The sequence below is a fragment of the Myotis brandtii genome, unplaced genomic scaffold (assembly GCF_000412655.1).
Source record: "Myotis brandtii unplaced genomic scaffold, ASM41265v1 scaffold1223, whole genome shotgun sequence".
Taxonomy (NCBI): Eukaryota; Metazoa; Chordata; class Mammalia; order Chiroptera; family Vespertilionidae; genus Myotis; species Myotis brandtii.
The window spans coordinates 421,148-431,903 of record NW_005354265.1 but is presented as its reverse complement, the minus strand read 5'-3'; the positions used below and the strand labels follow the sequence as shown (position 1 = coordinate 431,903).

Genomic DNA, 10,756 nt, shown 5'->3' with positions numbered 1-10,756 from the left:
TCCCACCAAGCTCGAGGACTACGCCTTACGCCCCGTCCCAGGAAGCCTCAGGCCACAGTGTTCCTCAGACCTTCTGGTGGAAAACTGCAGCTCCCTAGTTCGCGTCCTTGGTGCTGAACAAGCTTCTGGAATGTTCCAGCACCAACTGATCAGTTTCTTCCAGACTCATCAGAGTTTCTCTAGATGGCATCGCGATTCCTATCCCAGATCTCCCGGGGCTCAGCATCTCTCCCTGCTCCCCGTCTGCTCAGCGCCTGGCCAGCAGCAGAAACCCTCTCCCCAGCCAGCACCGTGGCCAGAGGGCTCTCCACGCAGGACTGCAAAGCAGGATGGAGCCCTGGTCTGGAGGCTCATCTGGTCAACCACGTCTCCAGTGGTCTGCAGTCAGGACACCAACCTACTCGGGCACAAATGAAGGGAGGCAGCTGGTGCCGGGGAGAACCGTCCAGGCTGAGCATCTGACTGGCCTGAGGGCAAGTCCTGGCACTGCTGATGACTCGCTCTGAAACTTGGGTGTGTCGTGGACTCAAGACCCTCTGTTTCCTCACCGACATAATGCCCGGCAGCTAGAGTTGTTTTGAGGGGCAGTGTGCACCCACAAGCCAGCCCCTGATGTGGCTGCCCTGGCCTTGGTGTAAGGACTTGGGGTGATGGCTTGTGCTGAGCTCACAGAACTCCTTCTTGTCCTGTGGCATGAATGAGCCCCAAAAGGACAAAACAGCTAGACGGACTGGGCAGTGGTCCTCAGCCAGCTGCTCTGGGGTGGGACAGACACCAGGGAGACAGGCTCCGGGGCACGTGACTAGGAGGGTGAACAGCATAGGTAGGGCACAGGGCCAGCGGGGTGATGGGCATCCCAGCCAGCCCCAGGCTGCAGGGAGGCACAAACCAGAATCCCAGGGGCAGCTGCATGGGGGTCACCCTGTGCTCAACCACACCCAGCCCTGACTGACACAGCAGGTGCCCAGTGAGCACTGAGTGGATGAATGAACTGAACAGCAGGGCACGTGAGGGCGCAGCACACACTGCGATGCCAGCGCTGCTGGGATGGCAGCATCGGCTGCCTCTGGGCATCACTGAGTGACTGTCTTTCGGGGAAGAGGCTGTCGTCTAGTGCAGTCTATCCACACCTGCCTCCCTCGCTTCCCAGGTGACAACCCCAGGGCCACTTCAGGCAGGACACCTCTGAGATGAAGTCCTCGACGAACTGCTCTGTTAGTACCTCTGATCCTAACCCGGGGAGCTGAAATTTAACACGGGTGGCCACCTGGTTGCCTCTTGACAGAGATCCTGTTGACTCATCCCCTTGAGAAGGGAGCGGGCAAAGTTCAACTGCATGGGCCCCACAGGCTGCCCAAAGGGGCAGCTATCACACTGTTTTCAACATGAGCCATGACATCAAGGCTAGCCCACTCAAGATCTGAGGGCCACCTCACCCTTAACCAACGGGCAGCCTGAAGCAAATCAATGACCCCTAAGAGCCAGGGGCTGAGCAGGCGGGAGGAGCTGGCAGGGCAGCCGGAGCCCACATATGGACCTGGTCCTGCTGGGGGATGGTGGTGGCTTTGAACCCAGGGAAATCTACGGTCCAAGAAGCCAGTCTGGAACATTCTGGTCCTCAGGAAGCCCATTTGGATGCCCAGGTGACAGAGCAAAAGTTGACAGATCCATGCACCACGGCAACCTCTGTGCCAGGCCCTGTCCTGGCCCAGAGTAGGTATCAATCACGATCTGTTGAGTTGATGGTCTCATTAGTGAATCCACAAAGAAGGTGTTGCCAGGGTTACAACCCTGTCCCTGTCCCCCCACCTGGAGCCCTTGTGCCCAGATATATCCTCTCTGACTATAAGCACTTACGCAGTCCCAGTTGGCTGGGTCTGAGCCACTCTCCCCGTCATGCTGGCCCCATATCAGTCACCATGGTTCTCACAGCCGGGCGTCTGTACTGTGTGGCTAACACTCATTGCTAGGAGAGCTCTCAGGACACCCCTCTGCAGTCCTAGCGCCTGACCTCAGCCCTCTTTCCCTGAGCTCTGCCCATGCCTGGACTAATGCATTAGCTGCCCTGGAACTGTTGCCAGGTGCACAGCCAGAGGCGCTGTGTCCGCGAGCCTGTGTGCCCCCATTGTCCACGGTCTCACCCCGGCCAGCGGTGGGGATGGCCTCCCGTGCCCTGACTTCTTCCCAGCCCGGCCCCTCCCGATTATGAAAAGGACGGCCCTGGCCGTGCTCTCAGCCATCTTTATTTGATAAAGGAGCCTTTTATCGCTAGGTGAAGTGGATCTGGGACTCAGCATCTTGCAATCAGGACAAACCTGAGCTTCAAACACATCTAACGGGGGCCCCAGTATTTAAAAGCACTTTCCATTGACATTCTTGGGGGTTCAGTCTGCCTGTCTGAAGCATCAGCTGCCTCCTCCTCCTGGCTGATTATTCCTCTTCCGAGTTCTGTACTTAAACTGTAAGCTGACCTTCAGTGAGAGTTTATCTCTGGGAACTCGTTACACCTGGGTGGGTGGCACAGCTCTTGAGCGGTGTTGCATTTGCCTCCGCCGGACCCTCCCGGTGGTCCAGAGCTGACGTTTATGTTGGAGTGTTCAGGACCAGGAAGATTGTATAAATCTGAACCCCAAAACTCGTACGAATGCAGGTCGTCCACAGTTACAAATCCTTAGGGAGATTTTTCTTTTTGTTTGTCCCCGGAGCTCATGTATAACAGACAAGTTTTTTTTCCATCTCCCTGGACTATATTTTAGAAACCGAACTTTTATTGATTTACACTTCAGTGGAAGTGAATCCCACGTGAGGCAGAGGTTTCCATCCAGTTCCCTATCCTGATCAGCTCGAAGCCTCCCTCTGTCCTATGTGGACACCAGGACCTCAGCCCGCGGCCACCAAGACCAGCGACTGCCCTCTGTGGAGACCAGAGCTGCACAGCCTGTTCCCGACTCACATCGCCACTGCGACTTCGATTCCCTCTGCATTTCTGGAGCAAGGGGTTCCTTCCTTGCTTGCTAGTTCGGCTATGCATGTAAAATACCATTTGCTCCATTTTACCCTCCATTCCTAGGGGTTGGGTAGCTAGGAAACTTCCAGATGACCTGGTCCACCCCAGTGCTAGAAATCCAGGTCTGCCTCTGCACTTTACAAAATAGCCTGGAGCCCAGAGAGGGAAAGCGAGCTGCCAGAGGCCACACAGCACGTTTGAGACCTACCTAGGCCTTGGCCCCAGGCCTCTGGATCACTTTCTCTCTCCTTCAGGCGATAAAGAAAGATGTGCTTCAGCTATGAACTCAAGCAACCTTTGGCACACTCTAGCCCCGCACCCCACAGAGAAGAGGCTGTCCAGGGAAGCTGATGAGAAAGGGAGGGCAGGGTTTCTGTTCCAAGTGATTTGGAGGAGGGGCCAGTGGAGAGAGGGGCAGACAGCCTAGTGGGGGCTGCACACTCACGCTTCCTGGAGCTCGGCTGCAGCTCCTCCACGCGGTACACGGAGAGCCGGCCGACACCTCCGCACGCCGAGCCCTTCTCCCCCTTGCACTCGTGCTTACACTCCTCCGGCCCGACGCTCAGCACCGGGAGCCGGTTCCCGCAGTAGCACTCTGTCCCGGCCTCCAAGCCGGCGTAGACATAGGACCTGCGGGGAAAGCGGGCCTGGGATAAAGCTGCCCTTGGCCCAGAGCCAGGCCTGGCGTCCTAACAGCTGGCTGTGGGGCCAGGATGAGGGCTGGGCTTGAAGCTGCGGTTAGGTCTGGATGAGAAGGCAGGGGCCACGGCCATCAGCGTGCGGCTGGCCTCAGGGGTCATCTGCCTGGGTTTAGGGAACAGTCTTTCCTTTGTGCTAAGCTGACTGAGTCAGCCCCACTGGTTCCTCTCCTCAGCCCTGAGCTTTGTCCCCTAAGGTGCTGGCCATGTGACAGGTCATGATGGGTCTACAGCAGTGGTGAGCTGGTAGCTGGCTCTCGGGAGGGGAGGGAAGGGGCCTAATTGGTGGCATTTGCCAATTTCTGTAGGTGATTTCAAGCTAGCGAGGGTTCAGCAATGGGTTTACAGCATTTCTGAAATTTAACTGTCTGCTCTTGTGAGCCATGAGCTGGCTCCAGCTCACCACTGGTCCAAAGGGCCCTCCACATGTTACAAGCAGGCCCTGCCACAAGCCTCCCTGCCCTGGAGACCGCTCTTACCCGCCTCCACCCAGCTGTAATGCTGTTGGTAAGGAGAGAGAGAGAACGGAACCGATATGGTACCACACGGGATTTAACATTTTCAAACTCCCTCCTCAGTGGACCTAGGCATAAAAACCCAAATTGAAAACCCAAACACCAGCTCCTAACCCTTGTTTGGCCCCTGCTGGCTGTGTGATGCTGAATATCCCTTACTACCCCTGAGCGCCAGTTTCCTGAACTGTTAGGAGAATAGAATGAGATAGTGTCCATCTCAGTTTTATCGCCCTTGACAGGGGCCCTGTCCTTTCCTTCTCTGGCCTCAGTTTCTCCACCTATAAAATGGGCATGATTAGTTGGTACCTAGCAGAAGGTGGTGAGGATTTATGACACAACAAATATGAAAGAATCGAATGGGATTGAAATAATGAGTACCATCTGCTGATTCTTTTGTACGCTCACAAACACACATGCACACGCACACACATGCACACACACACACAGAGTGGTCTGTGACAGCCTTGATGGTAGAGACCACTCCCTGGCATATGACTAGTGTCTGGTAACGACTGGGTGAGTTGGCAGCAGCAGAAAGAGTAAATCTTGTTTGAAACACAGTAGCTGTTCCTACAGAGCGAGACGGATCCTCAGAGAAATCTGGGGTAAAGCCCTTGATTCTATTTTAAACATATAAGTAAACTGAGGCTGAGGAAAGGCAGAGGGCTCAGAGCTAAGTCACATGGCAAGTTCCTGGCTCAGCAGCATTAGAACTTGGTCCCTGGACACCGAGCCCAGGGTTCTATCCACAACCCCAGCCACTTCATCAATAAACTTTCTCTCTTCTGGACAGCTGGGCCCCGATCAATCAAGCTCTAATTAGTTCCACTCTGGATGCCATTGGCAGCCTTAGTATCCCCTCCCTCTGGGGAATGTCTCTTGACCTTATTTCCGGTGGCATCCGGGGTCCGGGGCCCCACACTTACCGCTCAGCGCAGGCGTCCTGGCAGTGGGAAACGGTCATCTTTCTCAAGTCAAAAAACACAGTGCCCTTCAGCGTTCTCTCCTGGCCGTCGTCACGGAAGCAGCCAACATAGGTGCCTGCAGGCGAGAAGCACAGCAGAGACTCGGAGGCCCTGGGGAGGGAGGGGTCCTAATGGCAGCCCACCCTGAGCGAATGCCAAGGTCACCCCCAACCCTTCCGGGCAAGGGTAGCTCTCAGAGAAGCCGGGGCATGAGGCTGTGGTCCAACGTCCCCGGCAGTGCTTCTGGATATGTCAACCCTGTTCCCTTCTGCCCCTTTTCTTGGTTAATGGCCCACTGGCCCCCAAGACACCCTGCCAGGACCCTGGTGTCAGTCTGAACACCACCTTCTTCCATCGCAACTCAGCAAGTCAAGTACCTCCCCTGGACCACCCCCATCCCTGCCCTTCCTGGGCTTGGAGAGGCCTCCCAGCTCCACAAATGTCCCGAGTGGCAGGTTCTGTCACCTCCTTGTCATCCAGAAGAAGGAAATTTATTGTGGAAACTCTGACTGTAGAGAATATAAACCAGATCCTGCAGATAGAGCTATTTCAAGAAAAAAAAAATCTTCCGTCCCAGGTGAGAGCAGGCCCCCATCCCTGGAGGGGTGTAAGAAGCCTTGAGCGTGTAAGAGAGCTGTCCTCTGCAGGACTCAGCAGGGCCGTGGACTGCGGGGCCTGCCAGTTCAGGCATCCCTGGCACACCCCTGGAGGGAGAACATGGCTCCACAAAGAGGTGGCAGTGCTGACCCAGACATGCACATGCCAGGGAAGTCTGCAACAGCCCTGCCCTGCCACCCTGAGAGGGCGGTATCTCTTCCCTTCCAGGCAATGAACCTCTTAGATTCCATCAGCACACAGGTGGTCACACCCCATGTCCATGCAGAGGCACATGCTACCCCCTCCACACAGGGCTTCCAGACCCCCAGGCCATGGAAGCTTCTCTCTCCTTTTCTGTAAAGTCTCAGGACTTCTGAGACCAGCATGGACCGCTGCAGGAAGATTTCACCCAGGTCAGTGAGAATAAATTGCTCTCCTTAGCCTGCCTGCTTAGTAAAAGAAAACGAATATTTCAGAAATTCCTCGTGTGTTGCTCAGCGACAAAGAAATTCTATTACAGCTTTCAACTAAACATCCAAAACACAAGCTCGGGGGTGTTAAACATTTATCACTGCTGGTGAGGAATTAACCTAAAGGTTGCAAAGATGCCCTGGCTCAAGACCCTTGAAGGCTGAGAATGGCAGGGACATGTTTCTGGGGGAGCAGGGAACAGCTTTTGGGAATGGGCTGACTTAGGTTCAAGTCCAGGCTCCACCCTTACCTGCCTGGGTGACCTCGCATGTGCAGCTTCCCCTCACTGAGCCTCAGCTTACCCATCTGTGAACTGGGGCTACAGGCCCATGGAATTCATGGGGCGCTGATAAGAATTCCACAGCACCTGGGAAGTGTCTAATGCAAGGCATGGCATGTGGTACGGTACCCGCTGTCGTGGTTGTGTTTATTGTTAATGTATCATTATTAATATAAACACTTAAAAATTACTATACTTCCCTGGAACTCAAGTTCTTCATCATTAAAATGGTGATAGCACCACATACATATTAGGCTGTTCGAAATTAAATGAGATAACAGATGTACATCCACACAGAACAATGCTTGACCATTAACAGACGTTCGAATAAATAACAGCTATTATTATTCTGATCCTTCACTCTAACCTGGGACCTGGTATGATGATGGATCAGTGAGTATCGGCTGAATAATTACCACATTCATAAAAGAGAGAAAGAAGTGGTTTCAAGCAGTCAGGCTCGGGTTCTTCAGAGAACAGGGAGGGGCGAACCAGTCAGCAGCTGCCCACGTCTGAACTGTCCTGCCCTCGCCCGGCTGTCCCGCTCAGCGTGTAGCAGGGGCCTGAGACGCAGATGAGGAGGAGGTGAACTCTTTCTTCCGGAAAAGTAACGAATGGCTTTTCTAACTCCCTGACAGAGGCAAGAATGTGCGGAAAGAAAAGGGCTTCCGAGGGATACGCTGGGACACATTCCGAGGCGGATTTATTACTTTCGGCTGAAATGGAGGCGATGCATTATTGTCTGTGACTCCACATCTGTTCATTTGCACATCAAAATGGACATGCTGCGAGGCTATTAATGATGGCTTTGGAGATATTGGAATGTCTTTGGAAATTACTATCAATAAAAAACAAACCGGCCATGGAGAAGTTACTATTTTTCCCCTAGTAAACGTACTGACATTTTATTCCATTATGGATGTTGTCCAAGGTATAATGAAATGCTCAGTGATTGATGGAGCCTCCTGCAGCTTCCTAGGCTTGCAGGATCCCTTTTCAGGAGGATGGCAGGCTGCCCGCGCTTCAAAGAGACGCCCTCTTTGTCTGCAGCCCCAGCAGCTGTCCCGAGGGCTGGACTGAGGGCTACTCTCCACCAATGAGGCCTGCCTGGTTGTGCAGGGCCCCCAGAGCGGAAGGGGGCTCCCAGAGGGTTTTCAGGCCAGTGCCCTGCCTCTTCCCTCTTTCTCTGAAGATTTCCAGCCATGTGACACCACCGACCCACCCAGAGCACAAATTCCTCCTGAAATCTTGGGGGATATTAAAATCTTTAATAACCTATGGAGTTACTGACCATTCAACACTAGAGTTCCTGCTGTACCAGGTATTAACTCTTCACTTGCTGCTGGGTCATGGGGGTCACTGGGGAGGGCAGCAGAGTGCATAGGCACTCAGGATAGTCACCATTCCAATATTTTAAGAACTGATAAGGCCATACTGGTGTATAGCGGCTGACCTAACCACAGTCCTTCAGCCTTCACTGGAGCCCCATTCTGTCACTTTTTTAAGTCACTGAAGATGACTTAAAGGGGGTACCCACTGGTTCTCCTGGACACATGCACGCAACACCCAGGGCTATAACTAGGTCACCCTGAGCCCTCCCCTCTGCTGGCCAGACACGTTGAAGTCAGGTTATAAAGAACTAGTCACGTCTGCCTAATAAGCCCAAAGCCCTTTGCACCTGCCTCCCTCATGCCCTAGTCGTGCTGTGTAGTAAACATGTGGGTGCGTGTCTGACTCTGTCACCAGACCCAGATCCTGAAGTGCACTGTGACTAGCATACATGGAGACCCAGACACGAATCCTCAATAAGTGCAGATTGAGAGCAATAAAGAGAGGAATTGCAGCTAATTTGCCCAAGGTCACAGAGCCCAGAACTGGCAATACCAAGAGAGGCACTCAGCTCTGCTTTCAAAACTTGTGCTCTTTCTATGGCTTCGTCTCAAGAAATCCATGTTGACCTTGTCAGTCATCGACACTTTAGTCTAAATGAGTTATACTGGTGCCACCTGCATAGGGACCCAGTCTCTGGGTGAGTTGAGGAGAGTTTGTAGAAATCATACCTGCATAAAATGAGCAGCAGAATCAGTTCCTCATTTCTCCCATGAAAGCCTTGCTGAGGAACCCCATGGTGAGGGCTTTGACCCTGATGGTTTTAGAAGAAGCTTCCTTCCATGCAGACGGCAATGCAGTCTTCCAGTCTACATTGTACTGAGCCACTAGGGTCATCCTCCTAAGGTGAGGGAAGCCTGGGCTGCTTTCTCTTTCCTGGCACCTTCTCATTATCCTTAGAATAAAGCCAGATTCCTAGGCGTGATCCTCATAGCCCTCCCTGACTCAGGCGCCAGACCTGAACTCAAAGCCCACGCTCCAATCGCCTCACATCTTTCTGTATCCTGCCATGGAGGCTTCATTCTCCAACCACACTTTTTATAGGTAAGAGAGCAATTCCCCCTGTGACTTAGGGTGCAGGACCAAATGGGGCGGTGACAGAGATGCTGAGATGCTGACGGAGCCGTCAACACCCAACAACAGCCATGACACTTTCTGGGTGCTCATCACATGCAGGCTCTGTTCCTGGGCCCACACAGAGCCTGTATAACCCAGTGCACAGAGCCCCGACCTGAAGCCAGGCTGTTCTCATGTTAGGATCTCAGCAGTGTGACTGTGGCGGGCCCACCTGTGTCCCCCAGGCTGCACCTTGAGATGCATGCCCCACCCTTATTCTGAGCCCCCACCTGCTCCGCTCCATAACACACCCTTTATTGGCTGTCTTCTCTTCCCTGGCTCACTTCTCACTCCCTGACAGTGTTCCCAGGATCACAGCCCTACTCTACCACGTGCATTGGAATCCTGGTTTCAGGGTTTGCTTCTTGGAACCCAAACTAAGAGAATGACCTTGGGAACTGACTTAACTTCTTTGTGCCTCAGTTTCTTCATCTATAATACTGGAATATAACATAGAACCCATATATAGCACATTTACAGGAACATAGTAAATGACATATGAGTTAGCTGTTTTTATTAAGTGATAACAGCTGCCAGTTACTGAATGCCGAATAAGGTACTAGGTCAGTGATGGCGAACCTTTTGAGCTTGACGTGTCAGCATTTTGAAAAACCCTAACTTAACTCTGGTGCCGTATCACATATAGAAATTTTTTGATATTTGCAACCATAGTAAAACAAAGACTTATATTTTTGATATTTATTTTATATATTTAAATGCCATTTAACAAAGAAAAATCAACCAAAAAAATGAGTTCGCACCTATCCGGTTTGGCTCAGCGGATGGAGCGTCAGCCTGCGGACTCAGGGGTCCCGGGTTCGATTCCGGTCAAGGGCATGTGCCTTGGTTGCGGGCGTGTCCCCGGTGGGGGGGCAGGAGGCAGCAGCTGATCGATGTTTCTCTCTCATCGATGTTTCTGGCTCTCTCCCTTCCTCCCTGTGGAAAATCAATAAAATATATATTAAAAAAATGAGTTCGCGTGTCACCTCTGACACGTGTGTCACCTCTGACACGCGTGTCATAGGTTCGCCATCACTGTACTAGGTCCTCTAGCCCAGGCTTCCTCTGCTTAGGTGTATAATGTACATCAGAATCACCGGGGAGGGTGGCTACATGGACTGCGACCCCTGCCCCAGAGCTCAGGATCCCCCAAGTCTGGGAGAACCCGAGAATCTGCACTTGGAACAGACTCCCCTGTGATGCTGAAGCTGCCGTTCTGGGACCCCACCTTGCGAGCCACTGCTCTACACGATCACATTTAATTCCCACAACAACCCTGGGGCAGGCATCTCTATCTCCGTTTCAGAGGGACCCAGAGAAGGTAAGCGCCATGTTCAAGGCTACCCGACAAGTTTGTGGCTAAGCCAAGATTCAAGACAAGGATGGTCTGAACCCAAAGCCTGAGCTCAAGGTGACCTGCTCACACATCCTGCCTGAGCCATGTGGAAGCCCAGCTGGTGAGGGAGCGAAACTCCAAGGGTCTTCCCATCACAGGCCCTCCCCGTGCCGTGCAAGCAGGAGGGGAGGGACAACAGGTGAAGGCCCGGGGTCTGCAGTGCCTACTCCTCAGGCCGCCCCAGGGGCCAGAGAAAGGGGCCTCTGATCCAAATATGCCAGAGGAACCAGGGCTGAGCACCTACCTCGGCTGCTGGCGGCTGGCCTGGGGGCCACGGGGCCCAGGGCGGGCAGCTCCTGGGGGTCAGCCATGAAGGGGAGGA

At 53.3% G+C, this 10,756-nt stretch overlaps 1 protein-coding gene across 1 annotated transcript in view; it reads right to left on the bottom strand.

The window, feature by feature from the left end:
• Nucleotides 1-10,750, bottom strand: part of WSCD1 (WSC domain containing 1) — a 43,110-nt gene extending 32,360 nt beyond the window's left edge. Inside the window, exons 1-3 of the mRNA XM_005858887.2 lie at nt 10,679-10,750; nt 5,147-5,261; nt 3,453-3,637 (exon numbers count right to left, since the gene is read on the bottom strand). Coding sequence (XP_005858949.1) covers nt 3,453-3,637; nt 5,147-5,261; nt 10,679-10,745 — 367 coding nt within the window. The 5' untranslated portion in view covers nt 10,746-10,750. The remainder of the gene's footprint in view (nt 1-3,452; nt 3,638-5,146; nt 5,262-10,678) is intronic.
• Between the last annotated feature and the right edge of the window lie 6 nt (nt 10,751-10,756).